General features: G+C 62.1%; 1 protein-coding gene across 4 annotated transcripts; it reads right to left on the bottom strand.

The window, feature by feature from the left end:
- Nucleotides 1-27,973, bottom strand: CARD10 (caspase recruitment domain family member 10). Of its 4 annotated transcripts, XM_060656407.3 has the most exons (22): nt 24,646-25,190; nt 24,268-24,519; nt 23,245-23,382; nt 21,397-21,722; nt 17,122-17,319; nt 16,059-16,214; nt 15,093-15,218; nt 13,828-14,019; nt 12,481-12,615; nt 12,017-12,132; nt 11,418-11,446; nt 10,829-10,952; nt 6,069-6,228; nt 5,544-5,655; nt 4,865-5,108; nt 4,598-4,667; nt 3,455-3,557; nt 1,909-2,067; nt 1,698-1,813; nt 1,407-1,495; nt 1,104-1,216; nt 873-986 (listed from the first exon to the last, which is right to left on the bottom strand). In XM_060656407.3, the coding sequence occupies exons 1-21, from the start codon at nt 24,782-24,784 to the stop codon at nt 1,129-1,131; spliced, it is 3,072 nt and encodes a 1,023-aa protein (XP_060512390.2). In that variant the 5' UTR covers nt 24,785-25,190; the 3' UTR covers nt 873-986; nt 1,104-1,128. The 4 variants fall into 4 exon arrangements, with proteins under 4 accessions (XP_060512391.2, XP_060512389.2, XP_060512390.2 ...); XM_060656408.3 differs by lacking the exons at nt 1,407-1,495; nt 24,646-25,190 and adding an exon at nt 25,429-27,973 and having other exon boundaries at nt 1-986; XM_060656406.3 differs by lacking the exon at nt 1,407-1,495 and having other exon boundaries at nt 1-986; nt 24,646-25,188.
- Nucleotides 27,974-27,983: the final 10 nt, after the last annotated feature.

Genomic DNA, 27,983 nt, shown 5'->3' on the forward strand with positions numbered 1-27,983 from the left:
TTCTATGACAAACCGTTTAATGTTACATCATGTGCAGCTTCTGAGTGAAAAAGGCCCGCTCAGAACTCAACGAGCCATACATTCTGGTGACGGAGCAGCGGCCCTTCTCCCCACCCGTGCCTCTGAGAGGTGAGTCACCGCAGGGAGCTGGCGCTGTGAGAACACGGTCCTCGGTGTGCTCCCCAGGAACACAGGAGTGTCGGTGCCCAAGTGTCACGGGGTGGGGTGGGGCATTTACACGGGAGAGAACCACAGACACACGTGTGACGGGAAGACGCGAGGGGCACGGAGGGCCGGGGACGCCGCGGCGCCCACACGTGGAAGTACACAGCAGAAAGGCGAGAGGGGCGGGGGGGCCGGCGGCGGGCGGGGGCACGCGGGACGAGCTCGGGGCTCCTTGAGCAGAACTGGCTGAGAACCCAGGAGTCCTCAGGTGCCTGCCTTTGAGAACCTGGGCGCGTAAACCTGTGCGAAGGAGAGCTCGGAAGCTCCGGGTGAGCGATAGGCTGAGGACGCGGGCCCGCGCGTGGGGCCCGCGAGTGGAATCGCAGGCACTCGGGAGGCCCAGAGCAGCGAGTGGGGGGGGGGGGGGGGCTCCGCCTTGAGGGCTCCCACAGATCCACTGTGGGAGGGTCCAAGGGTCTAGGAGGGCTCGCGATGGGCCGGGGCCCCAGCTCCACCGCGGACACCGGGGTCCCCGCTGCCGACGGCTTCTGAAGCGGGCCAGGAGTCAGCAGGCGTCTGGAGGGGCCCCTCAGGCCTCGCTGCTCCCGCCGATGCTGCCGCTGCCCTGCTCCACCCACACGAGGCGGGCCTGCTCCTGCAGGATGCGGCCGCGCACCACCTTGGCTAGCTCCTCGGAGTGGCCCCACGCGTGGGCCGGCACCCGCACCCAGGAGCAGGGCAGCTCCCAGAGCGCCTGCTCCGAGCTGCGGCACTGCCGAAGCAGCTCCGAGTCCCGGGTGCCCGGCCGGCCCAGCAGACCCCTGCCGGCAGAGGGGACAGGCGGCGGTCAGAGGAGGGGACAGACACCGCAGCGGACGGAGGCGGAGAGACAGGGACCTCCTCAAGGAGGAGGAAACGCTGGCCTCACCCTCCCTCACCTGACGTCCCGGATGTTCTTCTCCGTCACCTCCACGTGGATGACAATGGGGTAGATCTCGTGCTGGACCAGCTCCCGCACGCCCCGTGCGCCCAGCTCCAACAGGCAGTGCTTCTTTTCAGGACACGGAGGCGACATTTCACTCTCAGCCCAGAGACGCTGACCTCCCTGCCCCCACTAGGCCCTCCAGGCACAGCCCCCTACAGGGTCCCGTGTCCCCCACCAGAAGGGCCCTGGCAACGAGGAAAGTACCCCGGGGGAAGGTGGGAGACCTGGGGACACAAGTCACGTGCCCGCTCTGGACCTCAGCCTCGCCATCGACGGGATGGAGCGGACCCCACCGGCGCTCCCATGTCTGACAGCCCCCAGCCGGCCCCCAAGGTAGCAGCGAGTCTGGGATGGGACGGACAGGTGAGGTGTGCCAGCCCAACGCCTCAAAGGGGACCCGCGTTCCACCGCCCCGGCCCCCCCACCCGCAGGGGAGGAGACAGGCCCGTGGAAGGGACGGGACTCGCCCGGCGGCTCTGCGAGAGAGCCCACACTCAGACCGGCTCTCTACCCCAGAAGGGCAGCTCCCCGCCGCCCCAGCACCTACCTTCCCGACAGACCCCTGGATGGTGCGGATCCTGCTGCCCAGCCCAGGGGCGGCGGGCTGGGCCTTGGGGGCTCCCGGTGCTGAGGACGAGCACTGTTCCTCCCCAGAGAGGCTTTCTGCAGAGCGGCGAGAGGCAGGGGTGAAGGGCCCCGTGGGCCCGGCCGCCCGTGGGTGCCGCCCGGCCCTCCCCTCCCCGGGCACCCAGGCTCACCCGCCGGGCACACTTGGAAGTCCAGCCGGGAGCTGGGCAGGTCTAGCAGGTTGCGGATGAGCCGGGGCGCCAGGCACTCAGGCAAGAGCACCACAGGCCGCAGGGCGGACACCAGCAGCGGCCGCACCAGGCTGTAGGGTTTGAGGCTCCGCTCTGGCTCTACGGCAGGGCGGGGGGCAGAGTAGGTGAGGGTGCAGGCAGGGCCCCAGCTCCTCCGTCCTAGGGTGGCCAGCCCCTCGAGCCTCAAAACCCCATCCGCTCTTCTCAAGTCCCCCCCTTTTTTTTCCCCTAAGACCTGCTGCTGTTCCTTTGTGCACATGCACGCATGTACACACACACACACACACACACAGCAGCCCCCTGCAGGAGCTTTGCCCCCAATCCCCCGCCCGCCTCACCTTTGCCCAGCCCCAATTCCAGGTCCTTCTCCTCTCAACAGCCAGACAGAGGCTTTAAACCTACAGTCAGATCCCGTAAGTCCCCTGCTTTCAACGTGCCAGTGACCTCCCGCGACCCTCAGGAAAGAGGGCACATCCCCCACGTGGGTGACCCAGCCCTGCCAGAGCCTAGAGGGGCAGCGAGTCACGTGCCCCAGCACACGGACCGACTGCCTCCAAGCACAGGGCCTCTGCGTGACTCGGGGAGGCCAGAGCCCCAGCCCGGCAGCTCTTGGCCCAGTTAGACCCCACGCTCCCCTCAGAGCCCAGGTTGCACCTTCCCTGGTCCCCAGACGTGCAGGGCCTCTGGCGTGCGCTCCAAGGCACCCAGCTCTCCTCTATTACACGTGTCACGCTTCAAAATTATGTTTACGGGTACGATGATCTGACTGGCGGGCAGCTGCCTCCCCCTGACCCCCACCCCCGGGGCCATATGCTCCAAGGGGAGGGACCACTGTGTCCCCTGGACCAAGCACACTCTGTGACAGACCTGGCGTCCGGCTCGCACTTGCTGTACCCGGTGTTCTGCACGCGCGTCACACACAGCCATACCTCTGTGCCTTTGCACAGCTGCGCCTTGTGCCGGGAACAAACTCCTCTTCATCCCCGAAAACCCCACCTCAGGCAACTTCCCTTCCGGGAAGTCTTCCCTCACCACCATCTTCTTGCCCCTCGGAACTGCCGACTCCCTCCTCCGGGCTCCGCCAACCCCTCTCCCCGATCTGACCCAAGGCCTCCCCCCTACTGCCTCTCAGACACCCGCTCGGGGATCTTGCTGGCACCGGCCGGCACACACACGTGAGAAACACCACTACAACTGCTCCGCCAGACAAGAACAGACCCGGGCCCGCGTGAGCCCCGGGATCCTACACCCCCACGGTCACCTTCGCACACCGGTGCCTCCCCCCAACTGGCTCCCTCAACCCCAGTGGCCCGTCTCCCACCAGGGGGAGCCCATGTCTCAGGCCCCGGACACCCTGCCCTGCTCCCCACCGGAAGCCCTTCAACGGGCTCTTGCAGGCAGAATGGACCACCAGGGCCAAAGGACAGCCAGACGTGCACCCTCCCAGACACCAGCACGGGACGCGCCTCTGCAGCTGTGTGCTCACCTGAGCAGGGTTCCATCAGCAGCTGCTCTGGACAATCTCCGGCAGAACCTCCCACGTGCTTGGGCTTCACCAGCCGGAGTTGGTCCAGGGCTCGCTTCTTCAGCTGGCGGGGGAGAGGGGGGCACGGAGAGAGGAGCACCTGAGGGCCCAGCCTCCATCCCACCCTCAGCGGGGAAGAGATGAATGGGACCCCCCCCACCCCGGCAGAGGGGGCCCGGCTGCCCCCTGGGTCAGCCCGAGAGGTCCCCTCCCCACCAGGCCTTCTGCCCCCACCCGGCCCAGCACAGCCCCCCTCTCCCCAGGCAGCTGAGGGTAACCATCCCTATGGGCCCAGGGAAGCAAGCCTGTGGGAGCCAGTTAGAGCTAGAGGGGCCTCAGGTCTACAGACGGGGAACTGAGGCCCAGAGACCAGAGCGACCTAATGTCGCCTGAGAGGCAACCTTTGGAACCTCTTCCAATGAATTAGCAACGTGACCCTGGGTACGAAAAAAAAAAACGGCACCGACAAATGACAGCACCGATGACACCAGCGGCCAGCAGGGAACGTGACAGACACTGAGCCCCAGATGTCACGAACTCACTGAAGCCTTCTACCCACGAGGCAGGCAACGTAACTTCCCCAGTTTTACAGATGAGGAAACAGAGCCTCAAGGGAGGGTCAGGTGCTTGTCCAAGGTGGCGCGGTGGGCTGGCTGGCTCATGGCAGAGCTGGGATTCCACCCCAGGCAGTCTGGCTCCAGAGTTCTCAGCCCCTCTGGCCTTCTGAGTGATTTCACTTCTCTGAGCCTCACTTTGCCCGTGTGTAGGGCGGCCGGGGGAGGCTCACCCGGCCCAGCCCCTACCCAGGGATTGGAAAAGGGGGTGTGATTGCCATTCTGTCAAGTGCTGGCCGTGGCCAGGCCTGCTCCTGAGCTGCCTCGTTTAATCCTCTCAACTACCCTGGACAGTGAGCCCTGCCGTTGTCCTGTCTGCTGGGCATGTAGGAGATGATCAACCGTGTCCGGGTGAAGGAGCAAGGTGGGAGCCTCCCTCCTCTCCTCCCCCAGGGCTGTCAGACAACGGAACCTGGCCTCCCCCCCTTTGGACCCCACCCTTGGCAGGCCCTCTCCCCAGACCCTTGCCAGCCCGCCCAGCATTGCTTACGTTACTTCGGGGCCCTCGGTGCCGGCTGGAGAGCAGCCCTTTCTCCTGAACTTCTAGGAGCTGCTGGGCTCTGCGGGGTAGGGATGGGGGTGGGGTGGGGTCACATGGTACATTTGTAGGGAGAAAGGGAGCCCCTCACCTCCTCTCCTCCATCCCCCTTATCCTGTCCCGGATGATAGTGAGGGACTGCAGGGGGAGGGGAAAAGCCTCCTATCCTGGTCCCGGCTCCCTGCGGGACCCGCCCCCAGACTCCCGGTTCTGCGTCACCTCTGGTAATTGGGCACAGTGCCCCGGTCCAGGTCCCGCAGCGTAAGGGGGTCGACCCGTGTGCAGAACCACTCCTGCCGCCGCTTGTATGCCGGGTCCACCAGCCGCAGGATCTCCTGGGCTTTCACACAGAGGGCATGAGGGTCTGCACGCTCGGGCAGGGTGAGGTTGGCTCGAATATAGAAGGGCTCAGTGCTCAGCCCCTTTGTCCAGGCATCTAGGGCCTCGTGGAAGGACTGACAGGCTGGACATGGGCAGGGCCGGGGCAGGAGGGAGGGCAAAAGGAGGATTAAGTAAGTCAGGGATCGGCCTCGGGCTCCATCACGCCCCTTTCAAGGCCTGAGCTGCCAGAACCCTACCTCCCCCCTCTTAAAGTGAGAGTCTGAGGCCCAGAGAGGACAGGGACCTGCCCGAGGCTACCAAGCCCACTAGGAACAGAACCAGGCCTTGAACCCGGGTCTCTGGACTCCTGTCATGATAAGCTCCTTAAGGAGGAGACAAAGGACAGCCCGCAAGGGCGAACAGTGGGCGAGGGAAGGGCACTGCTGACAGCCAGGCTGCAGCCAGGCCTCAGTTGTCCCACCTGCATCACGGGCTGGACAAGCCCTCTTGTGGGCTCTCAGCTCTGACCTTCTGGGACCCGGGAGTCCCCAGTCCCTCGGCCCTCGGCCAGACTTACCCTTGAAGTCCATCAGGAAGGGGAGTGTGGACGCCTGGCTCCAGAGCAAGGTTCTCTGCTGGGCCTCACCTTCCAGGCCTGCCCCGTCCAGGCCAGCAGCCTCTGCCCTTGGCTGGGAAAGAAACCCAGGCAGGCAGGGAAGGAAGGAAGTGAGCTTCCCAGGCCACCGCAGCCCTGGGGCTGAAGGGAGACTGGGGTGGTGGTGACATATCCCGGTAATTCAGATACCCCACCTCACAGGGCACCTAGCCAATCAGATCCTTCCCCCATCAACAGGCGTCGTCCTCACCCAGGGTGTCTGTTCTTTTCCATGCTTAAGGGTGGGGATCCGTCCAGCCCCTGCCCAGTCAGATTTAATTTACTGCTGGCTGAGGCAGGCCAACCTGGGTGACATCTCTGAGCCTGCCTCTGCTTTGGGGCAACCCCCAGAAACTCCGCCCAGTGACCTAGATCCACCAATCAGAGGGCATCCAGCCCCAGCTAATGCACTGGCTCCTCCCCCAACTCAGAGGGAGGGGGTCTCACCTCTCTCGGCTCCCCCCTGGCAGACCCTGGCCCGGAGAGCACCCTCCGCACCACGGCCCCAGACCAGCTGTCCCCAAGGAATGACAGGCCGTCTGGGCCCTTGTCCTGGGGCTCAGGCCCCCCCGGGGGGCTCCGGCAAGACACTCGGATGGCCAGAGACCTGGGAAGAGAGAAGGGAACCAGGAATTAGAGTTCAGTCAATATTTCGACTCAGTGCGACATTCCCAGGAGAACCACAGCAATTCCCCAACCGAGCCACGACTCTCACCAACCCTCCCCCAACTCACCCCAGGGCCATTGCACCCGCTGTGCCTGCTGCCCGGAATGCCCTTCCCCCTCTCTTCTGCCTGGCAGATTCTGCTCATCCTTCAAAGCTCAGTTCCAAAGCAACCTCTCCCTCCCCGACCCCCGCACGAGGTTGAGGCGAAGCTTCCTGCAGGATCACACCCTCTGCGCTTGCCCAGAAAGAACACCCTCAGGACCAGCCCACCATCGTGCTCAGCTCTGGGTCCCCAGCCCCAAACACAGCGTCCGGCACATGGCAGACGACAAGTAAAAGCTCGTTATGCTCACAGTTTAGCGGGGGAGGTCACCGTTAGGACACAACACAGACCAGAGATGGCTACAGGCGGCCGTGGGAGCACCGAGGGGAGCGGCTTCCCAGAGGAAGAGGCAGCGGGGCTACCCGGCGGTGACGAATAGAGGCGCTTCAGGAATAGACAGAGAGGAAGGTGGTGCTCCAGGCTGAAGGGCTGGCAGGGGCAGAGGTGTGGAGGACAGAATACAGGATGTGCGGAAGGATTTAATAACAACAGTGATAACAGCGGCAGCAAATGCTTACCGAGTGCTCCCCGTGTGCCAGAGACCATGCTAAGCGCTTTGCCCTAATTAGCTAATTGAACATCATGGGAAACAGCTCCCAGAAAAGGCAAGCTGGAGCCAGCCTGTGGAGGGCACACAAGGAAGGCGTCTGGCCTTCCTCTTGTGGGCAGTGGAAACCACTGACAGTTAAGACAAAGAGTCACCCAGATCCCCATCGTGGCGGGGTTCTTCCTGTCCCTGGATCAGAACCTGTGAGGCCCTGCGGCCGGCGCAGACACAGCCGCCTGAAATTCCCTTCTGTGAGCCCCCCTGGCCGGAGGATTAGGGAAGAGGGGAGGCCAGAGTCCGCAGGGGAGAGGCCCAAGCGTCCCCCACCATCGCCCGCCTCCCCACCCACCCTGGCAACTGCTGCCCACGCAGCCACACTGCCCCCTGCTGTCCGCCCAGGGTGGGCAAGGCTATAAGGACTTTAACACCATCTGCGCGCATGTGGGGGGGGGGAATCTTTGGCCCCAGGAGCCCTTCTCGGCTTCCACCCTCTCAGTCAAAACAGCCACGCCCACGGGGCTGTGACCGGACACGGGTGCCAGTCTACCTTCGTAGGCTCCCCCGGCCCTGGGAATGTCCGGGCTGAGTTGATGGGCCAGGGCAGAGATGGGAGGCCCGAAGCTGGGTCTGGCGATGCTGCCCCCTGGCTGGAGAAACACAGTCCCACTCCAGACCCCAGCCTTAACTGTGCCCTAGATGTGGACGAGCGAGCTGGCCGCTTGATTCTGTCACCACATCCATAAAGCCAGGACGATGAGGACACTGTCTCCCACCGTGGGTGTGAGGGTCCGACCAACATAAAGATGATGCAGGGGAGGTGGAGACCAGAGGCCTCCAGGAAACCTCCAACTGCAGGCCTGGCCCCTAAGAGGGTTGTGAAATTCACAAGGTCACGGCCAACGCAGTGTTTTATCGGAACAGAATAGAAAACGCACACCAGCCTCCCCTCGAGTAAACCCAACTATCGTCCCGTGACCCTTTTGTTCCAGGCACGTGTCCTGAGTTTCTGTCAGGTGGGGTACGGTCAGGGGACTCTGAGAAAAGTGGCACTTGCAGGGACTCCGGGGCCAGACGGCCTGGCTGCTTAGCCTGTGGTCCTCAAGAGCCCCATCGGCCTCCGCCTCCCTCATCGTACGTACGACTCAGGGAATTAAGCGTGGGACGCTCTTAGAACGGTGCCACGTTAACTAGGTGCCCGAGAGAGGTTACCCAGCTACTGTTACCAGGGTGACTCAGAAAAGTCACCTCTCCGTGGCCGGCAGTTCCCCCACCTGTTTCAAAGCCACAGACAACCGAGCATCAGGGCTCCCCCAGGAGGCAGCTGCACTCAGCCCTTCCTGGTACCAGCTGATCGGCCCCCTGCCCCCTACCCCCTGCCTTGGCACACCAGCCCCACCCCCAGCCCCGCCATTCACCCCAAGTTTTCAGGCTCTCCCTGCCAACCTGGCTCAGGCACCGCCTCCTTCAGGACACCCTTGCCCACCTTCCTGAGGGACCCAGTGACTTCTCTGGGCCTCCAGAATCCCCCTGGGGAAGGGGGGAGAGTCCGCCTGGCAGCTCCCAGGTCCAGTCGGGTCCCTCTCAGCACCAGGCCTCAGCAGACAAGTGGACGAGGGAAGAGAGAGGAACACAAGGCCGGGGAGGGGGGGCAGTCCAATCTCTGGACTCCTGGGTCTCTAGCAACACAGTCTGACTGACCGGGGGGCAGGCCCTGCCAGGGAGACTCACACTGACCCTCCCCTAGTGACCCTCACCCAGCACTCGCCCCTCAGCGCCCCACTTGCATTCTCTGGCCCTTCCTCGCTATCTCTCCCACCTGTCCGTCTGTCCGTCCAGCCCTCAGCCCGCCCCAGCAACCCCTGCCCTGCCCCCAAGGCCCTAGGAGCCCAGAAGGGCAGGGGAGGCCGGACGGCTGCAAAGGCCCAGCGCACGGTGAGGTCGCACCATGACCGGGAGCTGAAAGCAGCTTAACCAGAAGGAAGGTCCATCGGAATCCCCAACTCCACCGCCCAGTGGCCTTGGGACAAATTCCCGACTCTCCCTGGGCCTCCTTCTGGTCATCTGTATCATGAGGCTAAAAACACCAGCCTTGCCGGGCTACTCGGGGAACCTGAGCAACAGCAGCGATAAAAACAGCAAAGGGCTAACACTACCGCTCACTCTGAGCCGGGCACTGTTCAAAACACCCTAAGGGGGACACCGGGAGCCCGTGACAACCCCATTTTACAGAGCAGGAAACCGAGGCCCTGGGGAATTTAGTGACTTGCCCCAAGCCCCTCGGTAGCAAGTGACAGGGCTCCAGTGTCTTGTTCTTTCCCACTGTGCTCTGTGCGGGGACACTGCCCCAGGACGCACGCAGTCACCACCCCACGCACCAGCCAGGCTCTCCCTACCCCCCCCCCACCCCCGCATCTGTCCACATCTTGCTGTCTCAGTCCCCCGTCCCTGCCCCCGCCCCAGTGTGTGTCCTCCCTTCAGCTCCCTCCTCCCCAGGAACTGCAGAGGTGGCCCCATGATCACATGGGGGGGGGGGGGCAGGGACGGGGCCAGAACCTCCTGCTCCGGTGCCCCCTGGACAGCAGCCAGGACCCCTGCTGCAGGCTGAACCGAGCTGGAGGAAGGGCCAAGGCAGGCAGGAAGGGAGGCGCCTCCACCCCTTCCCCTAGAAGCACGTCCTGCACCGGGAGAAACAATGTCGTGCTGGCCCCGCTGCCGGAGGGCTAGAGTGGGGGCAGGGGCCTGGACCTGGGCCTGGTCAAGCTGCTTCGGGCCCCTGGTCCTGCTCTGCCCCCATTTCTCAGGTGATCTGCCCTCTGTATCCAGCACCCCCGCGTTGCGGCTGTTGACATTCAGTGCTCCCCAGGCCCCTTCCCCAAACGCAAACCTGCTGAGGTCACTGTGGGTCTTAGCCCTGGCACTTTCCAGCTGTGTGACCTCAGGCAAGTCGCTCAGCCTCTCTGAGCGTCAGCTTTCTCCTCTATAAAACAGGGATGTAATCATAACACCCGCCTCCCAGGACAGAGAGAACGCTGTGAGGCAGCCAGCGGCCGGCCTCGCGTTTAGTAACAGCCACATCTTGCTATGTTTCCCAGCGGGCACAAGCCGAAGTCCACACTCCCCTGACTCACACGGCCAGCCTGACTCATGAAGCCCGCCCCGGCCCCCTCCCCCTCCGGCTCCAGTCACCGCCAAGCTCCGGGCCATCCCTGGACAGCCTCTGCCCTCTGCTCTTCCCCACTCACCCAGCTGCCCTCCCTACCTGGAGTTCGAAGTGCACATTCTCGACTCATCTATCGCCCGCCCTCCTGGGACCCATCCGCGAGCCCGACCGGGGAGGTCACTCGACAACCAACACTGACAGAACCGCAACGCATGCTGGGCCCGTCTGCTTCACGACTCCTGTCACGGGCTTGTGGCCAGCCCGGCGGCGGCGGCGGCGGGGCTCCCACCCCACCCACAGCGCGAAGCCTTGCCGGGAGGCTCGGTCCTGCTGGGGGCTCAGCGCCGGGAGGACGGCAAGCAGAGGGGGGTACGAGTAACGACTACCATTTACTGAGCACCTACTTAACAGCTGGCAAAGCAGGGTGCTTTACTGACACGAGTCCTGAACCCCCAAACACCCCCACGCAGAAGAGATCACTGACCACCTTCAGCAGGTGAGGAAATACGGAGGCGCCGAGAGGGGAAGTGACCAGCCCGTCACCCAGACGATAAGCAGCAGTGACAGGATTTGAATCCCAGGTGTCTACAAGCCCGAATATTCTACGGTTGCCTGAGGCTAAAGCTGAGCTACTGATCCCTCCCACCCCCTCACCCTGCTCCAGGGGTCTGACACCACCCCCACCCAGCCCTGCCTGGCCCAGCTCTACCACCCCAGGCAGCCGCAGTACCTGTTGAGGAGATCCAGGCCACAGCCTCTGGCCAGGAGGCCATCCGACTTCCCAAAAGGCCACACGCTATCAGAGGACGAGGACGAGGAGAGACCAGGAGACCAGGGCTTGAGCGTCACACTCCCTGGGTGGGGAGAAAGAAGGAGGTTCCGGGGCTCCAGACCAAGCAACCAGGGCAAGCCGGGGCCCGTGAGAAGGGGGTGAGGTGCTCGAGCCCAGGGCCTTCCCAGGACCTTGGCAGGTTTGACACCCCAGGAACACACTGCACCCACTGGGCTCGGGGCTGGGCCAGGGCCAAGGTGACCCTTCGGTTCCCTGGGAGGGGTTGGAGGGAGGGCCGGGACTGAGGAGCCGGTACAGTGAAGCCAGGCCCAGGAGAGGGGAGCAGGCCGGGGCAACGGGTGAGCGGCGTGGCCCAACTCCCCAGGGGCCTCCGGGGCACAGCCGCCCCGCCCGGTCAGGGCACAGGGTGAGGGGGCCTCAGGAAGGGGGGCGCAGGCAAGGGCAGAGCAGGCAGCACAGACCTCAGGTGGGCTAAAAAGCCACCCCGGCAATGAGCCCTCCCCACGGAGTCCCCGAGGGCCGTTACCTGTGATGTCCGACATACTGCTGAAGGACCTGGGGGGAGGAGGGCAGGGGAGGCAGGAGCTGAGGCACAGGGGGCATTCTGCCCCCGTCCCTCCTCTCCTGCCGCCTGGCCACCAAGAGGTCCTGCCGCCCCCAAGCACAGGTAGGCTACAGCCAAGGCAGGGGTCCCAGGCACTGGGCACTTGGGCCAACCAGCTCCCCTAAACTCACAGGGCGAGAAGCTAACGGTCCGACCTCTGCCCCACGCCCCTCCCTCTAGAATGCCCTGACCTGTCCCTGAACGCCACCCCCTCCTGGAAGCCTCCCTGGACTTCTCACCCCTCATCTCACCTCTTTCTGCCTCTGTCATTCGTGGCTCCCACGTCTGCTCCCATACCAGACTGTGACTTCATCACCCACCCCCCCGCCCCCGACCTGGGTCATGGCCATGACTCTGAGGACCCAGGTCCCCGGAGCCCCGGCCATTTAAAGGCGGTAAGGGGAGGTGCCCACCTAGCTCCGATGCTGGTGCTGGCGCTAGGGATTCTGGGACGTGGCTGTTTTCAGAAACGGCAACAGCATCTCCCTGAGCCTCTACTGCTGCCTCCCCATCCTGCTTACCTCTTAGGGGGTGCGGGGTCCTCCTCACGCTGCCGGCGGAGGATGGAACCGGCGCTCGGGGGGAAGGGCAGGATGGAGAGCCGATTGATCTCCTTCTCGCTATCTGTGGCCTCCTCCTGCCAACGCCACGACAGGGCCTGGGTCACCTCCAATCCGCCTCCCCCACCTCAACGCACCTACTTTGTGCCCGTTCCCCAGATGACAAGTAGGGCCCGGGGTGGAGGCGTGGGCTCTGCACGAGTACAGTGGGGATCCCGTGGCTCCTGGCACCCAGGCCTAGCGCGGAGCTGGCTCTGGGCGAGCTTAAGTAGGGGACTTGGCCTTCATGGGCCTCGGTGTCCTCACATGAGAAATGGGACTGTCGGCGAACTGGAAAGCACCCACAGGTCGGTAATGACATTACACGAATGCTGTCAGCATCCGCACCCCACCCCCGACACGCTCAGGGAGGGCAGGTGTCTTACCGAGGTGTGGGGCTCAGATCCCCCCATGACGGCTGCTTCCCCAGCTGCTTCCGGGCCTCCCAGCAGCGGGGGGAACTCGCTGAGGCTCCAGGTACTGCTCAGGTTGGAGCACAGGGAATGGGAAGAGGCACAAGCCTGGCAACAGAAGGGGGAGGGAGGAGGTGAGCGGTGCAGGGCAAGGGCCAGCACCGGGGACCCGGCAGAGAATGAGACGGCTGGATCCCTGCTCTCATGGAGCTCACAGCCCAGCAGAGACCGACCATAAACACACAGGCAGATTAAGGAAATAACCCCAAACTGCCAAGAGACCAGGGAAGGAAGGTGCCTAGTGTGGGGAAGGCACTCCCAAGGGCCCACCCAGCCTGGGGGCATCAGAGCGCTCTCCAGAGAAAGTGTGGTTTGAGCTGAGGACTCAACGATAAGTAGGTGTTAAGCAGATAAAGTTGGGGAGGATGGTCTAGGCAGCTGGAATGGTATGTGCAAAGGCCCTGAGGCAGGACTGTGACACAGTCCAGGAATTAAAAGACTATGACCCAGAGAACAAGGCTAGAGGTAGGAAAGGGCCCAGCCTTCAGGCCTCCAGGGCCTGATAAGGGGTCTGGTCTTTGCCTAAGAGCAAAAAAGCCACTGAGGATCTTAAAAAGTGACAAATGACAGATTCATGCTTCCTTTGTTCTATTCCTCCAGGCTCCATGCATCAAATGCTTGGCCAAGGGATCATCTTCAAGCAAACCCAAGAGAGGAAAAGGCAGAGCTCCTAACAGAGGTCCAAGGACTCCTATCTGGTTGACAAGGGGTGCTGGCTGGCTGTATGAACTTGGGCAAGCCCCTGACACTCTCTGACTATACAGCGAGGGAATTGAACTAGCTGGTCTCTGAGCGGCCTTCGGGCCTCATGCAGCCGGGCTTCTCCAAGAATATCCAAAAACAAACTTGAAACCCTTCTTTTTTCTTTTCTTTTCTTTTCTTTTTTTTTTTTAACTTCAAACTATTCCTAGTGCCCCAGGAGCAACCCCAGAAACCCGGAGACCCTTTCCTGTCCCCTGACGCACCGACCCACACCCACCCCAGTTGAAATTTCCACCAGGCCTGTATATTCTCTGTCCTGCCCGAGAGCTCCCTCCAAGACCGGCATGCTCTTGACCCAGGGCGAGGGCTCCAGCCAGGACCCACACATTGCCTCCTGGAACCTGCATCTTCCCAAGCCCAGCTGAGGGATCCCAGGGGGTCCCACCCCCCAGACTGAGGTCTCCCACCAGGTCCTGCTTGTTCCCAGCCCCGGCCAAGAGCTCCTGCCAGGATCCCAGCATTCCCACCGGAACTCTCGTGCTCCTGCCCCCTGCTCACCTTGAGGCAGGAGCCCCCCTGGACCCGCTGCAGCTGCGCCTCCAGCAGGGCCTTGGCACCCTCCAGGCTGGTGAGCGAGGTCAGCAGCTCGTCGCGCTCGGCCTCCAGGCCCCGCACCTGCTTGCGGTACTGGTCCTTCTCGATGAGGCTCTGTGAGTACTGCAGCTGGATCCGGTCACGGCTCTGGATGGCCTGGGGAGAGCGGCCAGAGAGGGAGGGTGCAGGGGCCGCCCTGACCCAACCGTCCTGCCCTCTCGGACAGGGGCGGCACAAGACCAGCCGCTAACGTTTATCAAGCGCTTCCTGGGCGCCGGGCCCTGTGCTAAGTATCAGGCCGCCCGCTCAATCTTTGCACCAGCTTTCCATGGTGGAGATTCTCTTTGTCCTCATTTTACAGACAGCCCGGCCAGCGGGCACAGAGCTGGGATCCAGAGTCAGGTCCAGGCTCTTACTGTTTCCCAAGAGCAACGGAAGCCTCTTCTGGGAAACGTCCTGTGTGCCTCGGCCTTTACTCACAGCATCCCAGCTCCCGGGGGAACCAGGGTTCAAACCCAGCCCACTCCACCCAAAGCGCTTTTCCCCACCAGGAAGACCAGGGTCCCTGGGAGCTGGGCCATGACCGGGACCTGCCACCCAATGTCTCAAAAGGAGCGGGAGCCAGAGATGGTGCAGATTCCTGGGTCCCACCCCCCCCCTCCTCCGGACCACCTGGGTCACCTGCACCTTCCCCCGACCCAGCAGGGGGCCCCCGAGGCCCATTCTAACACGTAGACTTCCACTCCTCTAGTAGGATTCGAACTTGGTGCAAGGGCAGCACCTCCCGCCCTTCCCCCCCGCGCGGGGAGCCCCGTACAAGGAGGGCCGGTGACCTGGAGGAAATAGCTCACCCTGTGGCCTCAGGAGGTGAAGGCCATGGCACCCAGGGCCCGCGAGCCACAACTTCGGTGAATTTCCTTCACCGGCAAATATTAGCAAGCACCGCCCTGTGTAGGCCTTGCCCTCGACGTGAAGGGAACAAGGGCTCCGGAGGCGATGGGTGCCGGGACCCCCTCTCCTCGACCAGGAGCTGGGGTGAGGCAGGTGTGTTGGGGGGTGCGGGATGGGGGGGGGGGAAGGTTGGCCTATCTGAGTGCTTCCGGTACCTCGGCCCACTCGCCCCTCCTAAACCAATCAGCGCTCCGGGCCGGGCGGAAGTCTCCGGCTACGGTTCTGGCCCCGCCCACTCCCCCTGTCTCCCGGGTGGGAGCAGCGGTGGCCGCCCTCACCTGGTCGCGCTCCTTCTCCACCTCCTCCAGCTGGGCCAGGACAGTGGCCATGCGGTGCTTGTACAGATCACAGTCCTTCTGCAGCGCGCGGTGCTTCAGCCTCAGGTCCTCCATCTCCTGCAAGTACTGCGGGGCCGGGAGGGGGCAGGGCGGGGCGTGCCCGGCTCAGACCACAGGCCTGGGGCCCCCCCGGGCAAGCTCACCAGCAGGTGCCCGGCGGGTCCAGGGAGAGAGGCCTGAGCCTCAATAACAAGCGCCCCACCTCCCTTGGCTGAGTGGCCTGGGCCACCGACCGACTTCACCACCCCGGGCCTCAGTTGCCCAACCTGTAAAACGGGGGCGACCATAACAATGGTACCTTCCCAGCCAACCTCGGCCTCCCCATTTATCTTTTTTTTTTTTTTAACGTTTATTTATTTTTGAGATAGAGCGTGAGTCGGGGAGGAGCAGAGAGAGAGAGAGAGAGAGAGAATCCGAAGCAGGCTCCAGGCTCTGAGCCATCAGCACAGAGCCTGACGCGGGGCTCGAACCCTCAAACTGTGAGATCGTGACCTGAGCCGAAGTCGGACGCTCAACCGACTGAGCCACCGGGGCGCCCCTCGGCCTCCCCATTTAAACTGCAATCTGCCCCCTCCCCCTGTTGCTCTCCTTCATGCACAGCACTTATCACCCTCTGCTACGTCAAGTAACAGACTCGTGTAAGCAGAGTGCTGTTGGTCTCCCCTGCTAGGATTTAGCCTCCGCAGGAGCCGAAGCCTTTGTTCTGTTCGCTAGCGACCTCAGTATTTGAGAACAGACGAGTGCGCCTTTCTTACCCCGGTAGGCACCTGGCGCACAGTAGATGTCAGAGAAGGTGATGCCCGCCCTCCCCCCTGCTCTCCCCAGGAGCCGGTCTGTGAGCAAGGAGGAAGCGGGAACGCGGCAGGGACCGGGCAGGGGTAGGGTAGGGCGTGAGGCAGACGCTACCTTGTCCCGCAGCTCCTCGGCCCACTGCAGCTCCCCCTGTACGGCGTGCAGCTTCTGACACAGCTCCTGCCTGCTGTCCTGCGCCTCCCGCCAGTCATGCTCCAGGATGTCCAGGAGGATGCGCTCCGAGCCTGGGGCCCCCAGCCTGCTGGCCTCCTGAGGGTCATAGTTCAGAGGCCGCCTCAGCCTCCGGCCCAGGGCCCACCTTGACTGTGGCAGGAGGGAGGGGGACACACAGCCCTCGCCCCCGCCCCCTCAGGCCCGCCCCACTAGCTCTGCCACCGTGGCCACGGGCCTTGACCTCTCTGGACCTCCCTGTCCCAGTCTGTGCAGGAGGTGTGGCCCACAGCCCCGCACCCTCGAGGGAACATCTGGGGTGGAAATGAAGTGAATGAGGACGTGCCTGCCCAAGTTGGCCCGGATCTTATTCCTAAACAAGAACCAGGCCCGCTCGCTCTCGCTCCGGCCCCCCGGCCAGACCGCCCAGGGCAGCAGATGGGTGCCTTTTCCAAAGCCTAGCCCCACCCCTCTGACACTGGTTCCTCACGGGGGCTGAGCCTGGCCCAGGCAGGTGGCCCACGGGCCCGAGATCCAGCCCACAGAGCCACACCCCAGCTGGGCACCCCGACCCTGTGGGAGTCCTGGCTCCCATCCCCCACTTCCTGTGTGGAGCACCGGCCAGGCAATAGGCCTGCTGACTGGCCGGGGGCCACCCAAGCCAGCCCCAGGGCCATCCAGACCTCAGGGGTCTGAATCTTTCCAGGGTCACAGGCTCCTCTACAAATCTGAGGAAAGCTGGGGGCCTCTCCCCAGAAAAACGTTCACACGCAAAATCAGGTGCACCGTTTCAGGGAGTTCGGAGACCTCCTGGGGTCACCCACGGGCCCCAGACCAAACACCCGGGGAGGGCCCAGCGCTGAGAGCCCTCCGCTCGGAGCTGGAGACAAGAGGCTAGCCGGGGTTCCGCCTCTGGTTCTAGAATCCTCGCTCTCCAGGTCTCAGGAGGATGGGTGAGCGGCAGGCGGTCTGACCCCCCCCCACTCCGCCTCGCCACCCCTCACACCTGCGGCAGACCCTCCTGGAGCTCCTGGAGCGACGCCGTCAGTCGCTGGTTCTCCGCGCGCAGCTCCGAGACCAGGTCCACACCGTCTGGCTCCTTGTCCTTCTCCTTGTCCTCGGACCCGGGGAGCGGCCCCCTGGCCCTCCGTAATAGGGTGCACTCCTCCTCCAGCCGGCTCACCTTGAGCTTGAGCTGATCCACCTGGGGCCCAAGACGTGGGTCAGCCCAAGGAGGGACAAGGCCCAGGGAGGGGCCACCGGCAAGGCCATGGGGAGAGGCTCTGCTCTCTTGACTCCTGGTGCCTCTGGGGTTCCCTGAGCAGCTGGGGCTGGGCTGGGCTGTCCCCGGGGAATCTGCTGCCAGGACTTTCAGGTGGGTGTCCTCCATCCGGCTCGTCTGCCCCACAGCTGGGACACAGAGCACAGGCAATTCAGCCCAGTGCCAGCACGACGGAGGAGGAGGGCCACGCCAGCAATCGGGGGAGCCGGGGTCCAGGCCCGGCGCTGCCTCTATCCCAGCATGACCCGGGCAAGTCGTGGCCCCTCTCAGTGCCTCAATCTCCTCACCAGTAAGATGGGCCCCTTTGATCCCCCTGTTCCACATCCTACCTCCCAAAGTCACTGTAAAACTCCACAAAGACGGGGGGGGGGGGGGGGGGGGGGAGGGAGAGGCAGGCAGGGGGCGGGGAGGCACCTGGCTGGCTCAGTTTAAGTCATGATCTTGATTTCAGTTTAGGTCACGATCTCACGGTTCTTGAGTTTGAGCCCCGCATCGGACCCTGCTGACAGCGTGGAGCCTGCTCGGGATTCTCTCTCCCTCTCTCTGCCCCTGCCCCACTGGCACAGCCCCGCGTGTGTCTCTGTGTGTGTGTGGCACACGCACGCTCTTCGCTCTCTCTTTCTCTCCCTCTCAAAGTAAATTTAAAACATTCATGGGACGCCTGGGTGGCTCAGTAGGTTAAGCGCCCAACTTCGGCTCAGATCACGATCTCACCGTTGTGGGTTCGAGCCCCGCGTCAGGCTCTGTGCTGACAGCTCAGAACCTGGAGCCTGCTTCAGATTCTGTGTCTCCCTCTCTGCTCTGCCCATGCTGGCGCGCTCTCTCTCTCTCTCTTTCTCTCTCTTAAAAGTAAATACATTTTTAAAAAGTTCAAAAAAAAAAAAAAAACCATTAAAAAAAAAAGAATTCAACAAGACCGTAGGTGGGTAGAGGCCTTCAAACCACCAGAGGCTGCCTCCAGAGCTGCCAGGGGTGTGACAGTGGCTGTCTTCACAGCTTTAAGTAAAATCCTGGAGCCCCAACCTGCCACCAGTTTAGTGTGTGTAGCCAGAAGCCGGCCCGGGGTGGGCGGCGGACGGCCGAGTGGTGGCCCCGCAGAGAGGGCTGCACGGGCAGCCTGCTGGATTATCGGTGCACTTGGCCAGAGCTCCTTTCCACGTGGGGTCTGAGGCGTCTGGACGGTGACAAGAGCAGCAGCAGGTGGCAAGCCGCAAAAGGAAGTCACTGTTGGGGTAAGGGCACGATGACCTCTGGTCCCCCGCGTAGGCGTGTCAACGTCTGGTGCCCCGGGAGTGCCCCGGCCTCGCTTGGAAAATGGCTTGCAGCCCCGCCCCCGCGCCCCCCCCCCCCCCCAGCGCCAGGCAATGCCACGCCCCCCCCCCCCCACAGACACACACACACACACCCACCCACCCCATGAGGGTCTGGATGCCGGGTCAAGCAGCTGTACTCCTCCTCCACAAAGAACTCAGAAAGAAATTCATGACTCTCACATTCCTTTCCCCTCACAAAACACGCTTTGTGAACCGCCAGAGAAAGACAGCCAGTTCCAAGGGCCAAGTGTGGTCACACCCTCTCCAGCGAACTGCGGCCACACACCGCGGCCTCCAGCCTGACCCGCGGCCAGCAGGCGCCCCTGATGAGCTCAGAGGACGGGGCCCTGGGGAGTCTCCCCCCCCCCACCCCCTCCCCGAGCACCAGGAAGCAGGGATACATTTAATCCCGGTGTACAAACTCACTTAGCACAAAATTACAGTGTTCGGTCCTTAAGTTGATGTTGTTCAGAAATAACAGCTCATTAAATTTGCACCTTATAAAACACAGTATTAAATCCCGGCCGCCACACACCTGCCCCGGGAGGGGGGAGGGAGGGGGAGGCGACCCAAGCGGCCAAGACAGGCACCTTCAGCTGTTCTGTTCGTTTCCACCTGCAACACCTCTGTTAATTCTGGGGCAGAAAAGCTCCAGAAAGTTCAGGCAAATGTACGGTAGCTACGTCTAAAGAAAATCTTATCTGTTCATCGAATTCAGCCCTGACCCTCTGGCCCCTAAACTAGGGAAAAGCAGTCCCTATCTGGCAAGTAGCAGATTACCTGCCCCCCCCCAGGGGGCCAGCCAACGTGCAGATAACACGGACTGAACCTCTTCTCCAACCCTCTACCGCACCCCAGGGGATCCCAGACAGCTGTGCACACACAGGACGTCCCCCCCCCCCGCCCCAGTCGCAGGCACACGTCTGCCACTTCAGGGGACCCAACCCAACGGTGACACAGGCCACGCCCCTCCTGACGCTGCTGGACCGGTGGCCGTCACACTTTCCTCTCTGAGAAGCAGAACTTTCTTCTAGGAAAACCTCACAGCAAACCCCACATCCATGTCAGAGGAAGCAGACGCAGTGAAGCGTGGGGGGAGCCTAGGCCACCCTCTTCACTCCTCGGATCCTGGGAAATGCTCCAGCCAGCCTCTCCGTGCCTCAGTTTCCTCATCCAGAAACGGGGACAAGAGCAGCGTGCCCCCCACCCTGTCCCAAGAGAGTTAACTGAAAAAGTAAGGGAGTTGGTACAGGGCCAACGCTGAGGACTGAGCCCGGAGACTGGAGGTGCCGAACCACTCCTAGGGCATCCTCGTCCGTGACGCCAGGATAAGGACAGGATAAGGCGCCAGGATAAGGCAACCGGGGGCGCCTTGCAAGTGCCAGCCTTTCGTCAATCTGCCGACAGTCAGAGGCCTCAGCTGGCCCATCTCGTGCTAAACACCAAGCAGACCCTCAGACGACCGCCTCCCAGCCACCTCACCTCACACCCTCCCATCGGCCACCTGCACCCTTAAGCGGGCCTGGCTGCCTTTCGACCTGTGGCCTCGATGCCTCCGATCAGGATTCTCTTCCCCAGACGTCCACCCACGAGCATGCACGGCCACGGGCTCTGGTGCAATAAGGCACCGGCACCTCCCACCTGCCACCCTCCGTCCCCGGGTACCCACCACCTGCAGCATCACGACGACAGCTGAGGCTCACAGATCGGGGGGCTTCAGATCACACAGTCAGAACCCACCCCAGGGAACCTCGTACAGGACTGTTGGGAGAGAGCGAACCGTGTGCTGTTGGCACCTGTTAAAGCCTCCACGAGCACGAACTCAGGAAGTCCTCTGGACAACTCCCTGAAGCAATAAAACACCGGCTTTACCCCCTCCGCTAAGCCCCAGGAAGGAAGCAAGAAAGCGAGGCTTGGTGTCTCAGCCCCCTCACCCGCCGCTCAGGGGGGACTGGTGAGCTCTCACCTGGACGGGAGCAGGCAGCAAGCAGAGCATTAGGGGCCGGAGGCCAGCCCCGGTGCCAGGCGGACCCGTGCAAAGCCGGGCTGTGCCGCTTCCGGGTTTGGTGACCTTGAGCAAGGGCCTCCACGCTCCAAGCCTCAGTGTGTATGTTTCAAAATGAAATCGCGCGCAGCGGGGTCACGTGACGCGACGCGTGTAAACTGCGTGGCGCAGAGCAGCGCTTCATATGCCATCAGCGACTGATGACGACACGGGTTGGAACACCAACAGCACCAGGCACTCAATGTGTCTAGAACCCTGGGTCTTCAACTCACGGAACCGTCATTAACCAAGGCTTCTTCACCTCGGCACTTGATATCTGGGGCTAGATAATTCTCGGGTGTGGGGGCCGTCCTGGTTAGCAGCGTCCCGGGGCTCCACTAACACACTCCTCGTCGCGACAACCAAAAACGTTTCCGGACGCAGCCAGACGTTTCCAGGGGAGAGCAAAATCACCCCTGGTTGACAGCCACCACCATGACCCAATGAAAGAAGCGCTCGCTACCGACATCCCCATGACGCAGATGAGAAAACGGAGGCACAGGACGGTGGAGGGACCTGCCCCGTTGTCCGACGGCTGGCACACGGTGGCTCGGGGACACACGCTGGGTACCGCAGTGCCGTCACTGTTTTGCAAAGGTTGCCCCTTCCCCCCTCTACCCTGCCCACCTCCCCAGGGCCTACCGCCAGCTGCAAGTCACGGCTGCGCAGCACGGCTGAGTTCTTCTCCTCGCTGAGCTGTGCCAGGCGCATGGCGATCATGTAGTTCTCGTCCTTGAGCCGCAGCAGCTCCAGGCTGCCCGCCTCCCAGTCCTCCCGCAGTCGCTGGCAGCGCTCCTGTGCCTGCTGTTGCTCCCGCAACCGCTGCTCCAGTCCTGCCCGCTCCTCCTCCAGCATCCGACCCCGAGCTTGCAGTTGCTGTTCCCGCTGCAGCTGGCTCTTGCGAGCCTCCCGCAGCCGTCGCACCTCCGTCATCAGGAACTGGGTCAGGCCCTCGGGCCCCTCCTCATCTGCCAGGGACGGGGGAGAGAAAAGTCAGGGCGAGCAGATAAAAATCCAGCGGGATGGCAGCCTGCACAGAAAAACCCAAACCACAAAAGCACTAGGTGGAAATTCAGGCATGTAGTTTGCTAATTTTGGAGTGGAGAAGGCCTTCCTGAAGAAGGTACAGAATCTAGACCCTAGGAAAGAGAAATTGGACAAGTCCGTACAAAAGTCTGTTGAAGATCTGAACAGTGAAAGATGTAACAAAGAAGTTAAAAGACAGACAGCAGAACGGGAGAAAGTATAACAAATATAACAGAGAACTGGGAGCCACGATATATAAAGAGCTCCTACAAATCAATAAGAAAAAGCAAACAAATACATGAGGGACAACTATTAATAGGCGAGTTCCAAAACAAAATCGGTTCATAAACAAAGGAAAATAAGCTCCAACTCAGCAGCAATAATAATCATAATGGTGACAGTAACAGCTACTAACATTTAGCTTCATTCTTTGTGCTAAAGAAATTAATTTAGTTAACCGCATGACAACATCATGAGGTAGGTACTGCTATTACATCCACTTTAAAGACAAAAACACTGGGGCGCCTGGGTGGCTCAGTCGGTTAAGCATCCGACTTCGGCTCAGGTCACGATCTCACACTCCGTGAGTTCGAGCCCCGCGTCGGGCTCTGTGCTGACCGCTCGGAGCCTGGAGCCTGTTTCCGATTCTGCGTCTCCCTCTCTCTGACCCTCCCCTGCTCATGCTCTCTCTTTCTCTGTCTCAAAAATAAATAAACATTAAAAAAAATAATAAAATAAAATAAAGACAAAAACACCAAAGCACAGAAAGGTCAAGTCATCTGCCCAAGGTTTACTAACTAGTAAGCTGTGAACTACATGTCTCAATGAAGTACAAGTTTAAAATAATAAGGTATTATTTCTGACAGATCAGAATTGGCCAGAGTGTTTTTACATGATTCCCCAGGATTCGTGACACTAGAGCAAAACGTGCACTCATACACTGGTGGCGGGATGAACATTGATTTAACACTTAAAATACATAGGAGTCTCTGAGAAATTTTCCTTCCCAGATCCTCTCCTCCTGAGACACCCGTTTGCACAAACGTGCACACAGAAAAGACGCTCCCGGGGGCACCCGGGTGGCTCAGTCAGTCAAGCATCCAACTTCGGCTCAGGTCACAATCTGATGGTTTCAGGAGCTCAAGTCCCGTGTCAGGCTCCGTGCACTGACTGCACAGAGCCTGCTTGGGATTCCCTCTCTCTCCCTCTCTCTCCCTCTCTCTCTGACCCTTCCCCACTCGCACCCTGTCTCTCTCAAAAAAATAAAAAATAAAAGTATTCAGGCTTTGAGTTCAGACTAAACGGATTTGAATCCCAACTTGGGCAAACTGCTTCAGGTCGCCCCATGCCTCAGTTTCCCCATCTGTTCAACAGGAATAATGAGAGTGCCTCCCGACAGGGATGGAGTAAGGAAACTCTGTACTGGTGTCCGAGGCACCAGCACCTGTTGTGGACTCAACTCACCGAGGATCATGGAGCAGCGCTGGGCAGGTTCCCGGCCCGTGAGCAGCGTGAAGTGCTCGGGGTAGTAGAACTCCAAGGCTTCCAGAAAGGCCTCATATCCCCTCTTGCCGCGGCAGCGCAAGATGTCCATCAGGCGCCCTGGGGAGTGGCAGGGGATACCCAGGGGTCAAGGTCAGGACTTTCCCCAGTGCCTAGCCACTTCCTCCCCTTTCCCTCCCCAATGCTCCAGGGCCCACGTTCCCCAGACTTTTTATTTCCCCAGATTTTTGAGTCAGTGACACACACAGGGGCCTGTCTCGACACATCGGTGGGGAGAGCCTGTCTGCCACAGGCAGGAAAGCCAGGACCCTCCCGCCAGGGTACCTGTGCTGCAACAGCTTCCCAACCCCCGGCCTACCCCCACCCCACCCCCCCACACACACACACACACAGATACAGGGCCAGCGAACACTCCCTGCCTTTTCAATGGCACAGAGGAGTCCCCTCCCTCCCCAAACGCAAAGTAATACACTGTATTTCTCCCACCGGCCAAGGCCTGAAATGCCACCATTAGACCCTCATCCCTTTGCCAGCTCTGGTTCAAGGACACAACCCTGCGGGAGAGGGCTCCCTCACAAAGCTGTGACGGGTCTTGAGCACTTAGGGCGAAATAACTCTCCAAGGAATGCGTGGCACAGGGGCAGGAGAGGGCAGAGAGAACCCAAGAGATCAAAGGGCACAAGAAAGATGCCGCGTCCATCCACTAGGTCCCAGATCGAGACTGCGGCTGACAACCACAATCCAAGTTCCCTGCTCCAGAGTGGGCCCAGGAAGCGGGAGGCAACTGCAAGGCAGACAAAACCCAGATGCCCGTCTGGGCACCAAGATCCGCTGGGTCGTGATGGTGGTTCAGGCGGAGGCGGGATGGGGGTGGGGGGAGGCACCAGAACCCCTGGCCTCCGGCTCCAAGGCTCCGTGCGCCGCGCTCGGAGGACAGTCAGCCCCGGGGGAGAGGCCCGACCCCACGCGCCCCCCGCGGCTCACCGGTGCGGTTGACGCGGCACGGGAAGCGGTAGGTGCTCAGCACCTCCTCCTCGTCCTGCTCGTCGATGACCCGGCACTGGCGCAGATACGGCGTCAGCTTGGCCGGGTTGAGGGCGCGGGTCAGCCGGTGCCGGACGCCCTCGATCCGCTCCCACAGAGCGTCCTCCTCCGCCTCGGACCCCGAGCCGGCCCCGGCCTCGTCCTCCGCCTCGCCAGCCTCGGCCCCGCCCGGCATGGCCGCGTCCTCGGGGTCTGCGGGCCGGAGGCGCGAGGGGGCCGATCAGCAGGGTCGCCCACGGGCCGGGGTGCGCCGGCCGATCCCCGCCTCGGGGGCGTCGCCGGCGCCCGGCCCGCCCGCCCCGCGCCCCCGGGACTCACCCCGCACGCCGCAGCCGCCTCGGGCTCCCGGCTCCGCGCTCGGGCGGCGGCTCCGCCGGCGCAGGGGGGCGGCGTCCGCGGCGCCCCGGGCCCCGCCCCCGTCCCCGCGGCCGCCGGGGCTGCCCGGGCCCCCCCACATCGCCGCCCCGGCCCGGGCCCGAGCGTCCGGCCCGCCAGCCACCCGCACGTCCGCCCGCACGCCCTGCCTCCCGGCCCTCCGGCCGCGCGCCTCCCCCCCGCTTCCTGTTTCCCGCCGGCGCTCCCGGCCCCGGCTCGGCGGGGTCCGGGCGGCCCGCCCACACCTGCCCGGCCTCCGGGCGGGGCGGGGGCGGGCGTCGCACGCTCACCACCCCCCCCCCACCCCCCGCCCACGCCGCGACACACCTTCCCCGCGGCGCGCCGCACCGGCCGCCCCTGGCTCGCAGCCCGCACCGCGGCCACGCGGGCCCGCGTCCCGCCCGCACACGGCGGATACTGTCCCGGGGCTCCCACGGCGCCACGGTCCCACCCAGCCTCCACCGCGCACCCGCTCTGTCCGTCCGGACGCCGCGCGCCCAGTCCCAATCCCTGTGTGCTCCGTGGCCATGGCCGTGAAGCGTGGGGCGAGGGCTCGCGGGCCGACAGAACCCCGCCCCCCAGCCCCAGAGCCCTCCCGGGTCTAGAGTGGGGCCACCGAGGCCCTCGGTGCCGGAGCACCGCCTGGGAGCACTCCCTCCTGGTTCCCACCAGCGTCCCTCTCTGACCGCCTCCTGCCCAAGCGGGCAAGCGCTTCCCCTCTTGTACCTCAGTGTCCCCAAAGAGACTGCCAGCTCTGGCACCTTCCCTCAAGCTGCAGGGCAGCCCCTGGGTGGGCACCAAAGGACAGAGGTCAAGGCCGCCTCAGAGATGGGAGTCTGAACTCTCAGGACACCACTGCTAACGCCTGTCCCAGGCATGAAGTCTCATCGAAGAACACGGGGGGCCAGGGGTCCCATGTTTCCCAAAGGGTGTGCCTCCAGAGGCTGGATTCAGAAACGCCTGGGAGTGGTTCTGCGGTCAAAGTCAAGTAAATTTGACAAACACTGCGGCCATCCTCCCCCCCCCCTCCCGCCTTGGGAAACTCATGGTCACTTACCAAGATAAAGTCGATACCCATATCTACTGACACATGTGCCATCATCTCTCCACGAATTAGAAATTGCCCGTGGTGCCTGCTGGGAGGGAAGACCAGGAGGGGGCAAATCCCAACCCTGACCCTTCGGGGAAGTCATCATCCCGGGCGGGACTGAGAAGCAGAGGTAATAAACCAGTGAATAACAGAATTTTTGTAAAGTGTTTGGCACGAAGCTGGCACTCAGTGGCAACAAGAGCAAACGGTTTTGAGCTCTTATTATGTATGGAACGTATTTGTGTCCCCTCGTTTTCCAGACTCGAGCTCCTTAAATCAACCACCTCGCAAGGTCGCTTCTCCTATTATCCCCATTTCCCAGGTGAGGAAACAGCGAAAACATAGGGAGCCACGTGGGTGATCCCGGTGGTGCCGTGCGAAGCCTGGGGGGAAGGGGGGGAGTCTGCCCTGCCCTGCGGGAGACCCCGCCACCTGCCAGCACAGGTGCCTCCCCAGGCTCTTGGAGCAAGCAGTCCTGTTCGGTGCCCTGGGCTAACCACTGCAAATTAAATTGCTTGCAGCACTAAGAATAGGGAAAAACTAAAACTGAGGAAGAGGCATGACCAGAAAGGGCGGTTGTGCAGAAGGAACAGCCGGTGCAAAGGCCCAAGGGCGGGAAATCTCACTTTACGTTCCCAAGGGCCCTTCGTTCCCCTCGCTTGCTGCAACTTGCGCCATTCCAAGCCATCGGTCCTGCTCACCAAAGTCCCTGTGACTCAGAACCCCCAGGGGTAGAGATGAGGTGAGTGGGCGGTCCTGCCCAGAAGGCCGGTGAATAATCATCCCACTGGCTTCACCCAGGGAGCCCTGACCCTGTGCAGCGATCTGAACTCATTCCATCTCACGCAAACCCAGAGGGGAGGCCTGTCGCTCTCCCAGGATGAGGAAGCCGAGCTCAGGTAAGGCTATGGGCAGACTGTCCCATCCCAACCAGGAAACCGATGACGTCAGCACGCCCTGGGGAGAAGGAGCAGCCTCCGTGTGGACGAGGAAACCCAGCTGAAACCCGTGCTCTGCCCCTCATTCGTTACTGGGCTCCGGGGAGCTGGAACCTCCTTTCCTGGCCTCATTTTCCCTACCCATGCGGTGGGGCCGGCCTGAACAAAAGGAACCCGTCCCATGGCGCGGACCCTGGAAGCTGACTACCTGCCTTCAAAAGCCCCCTTTTTTTTACTTTAAAGGAATCTCGGGGCACCTGGGTGGCTCAGTCGGTTGAGAGCCCGACTTCGGCTCAGGTCACGATCTCACGGTTCGTGGGTTCGAGCCCCGCACGGAGCTCTGTGCGGACAGCTCAGAGCCTGGAGCCTGCTTCCGGTTCTGTGTCTCCCCCGCGCTCTCTGCCGCTCCCCTGCTCGTGCTCTGTCTCTCTCTCTCTCAAAAATAAATATTTAAACATTTTTTAAAAAATAATAAAGTAATCTCTACGCCCAACGTGAGGCTCAAACTCACGACCCCAAGATCAAGAGCCGGCCACTCCACCGACTGAGCCAGCCAGGCCCCCCTCGAACCCCTTTCTCGGTGCCTCAGGCTCCTTACCCGTGAAACGGCCAGGATAATAGTACCTATCAGGTAGGGCTATTCTGAGGGTGCAATGAGTTAACACACCCAGTGCCCTGCACGTAACAGGTGTTCACTAGAGTAGCGGCTGTTGCAATCCACAAGGGTCTGTCTTCTGGGGAATCCCGCGACCCCAGCGGATATGCTGCCCCCCGCCCGGCCACCCCACCGACGCGCCCCTCCTGGCTTCAGTGCGTGCACACTTGAGCTCCAAAGAAACTTCCGCGCTAGTCTCTCTGGAGTACTCCTCCTCCTCCCGGAACGCTCTCCCTCCCTTCTCCTCCATACCCTTCAATTCTCTGCTCACATGCTCCCTCCTCAGAGAGGTTTCCCTGTCCACCCTGAGGAAAGGAGGCCCTGCCCGTCATCTTTCTGTCTCCGCCTCCCATACTCGCCAACATAGTGGAAGGCTTCTTGCGTGCTGGGGTCCTTCTGAGTGCTTTCCATAGATCAGCCCTCACCACTGACCTGGGAAGTAAGCTACTCCTACCACCCCTTTTGATGGATGGAGAAACTGAGGCTCTAAGCTAAGTAACTTGCCTAAGGGCACCCAACTGGGAGTAGGGGATCTGGGAATATAACCTAGACACGGTCTAGTTCTGGAGTCAGCTTGAGTTTGCTTGGGTTTTTTTTT

This window comes from Panthera onca, chromosome B4 (genome assembly GCF_046562875.1).
Source record: "Panthera onca isolate mPanOnc1 chromosome B4, mPanOnc1 haplotype 2, whole genome shotgun sequence".
NCBI lineage: Eukaryota > Metazoa > Chordata > Mammalia > Carnivora > Felidae > Panthera > Panthera onca.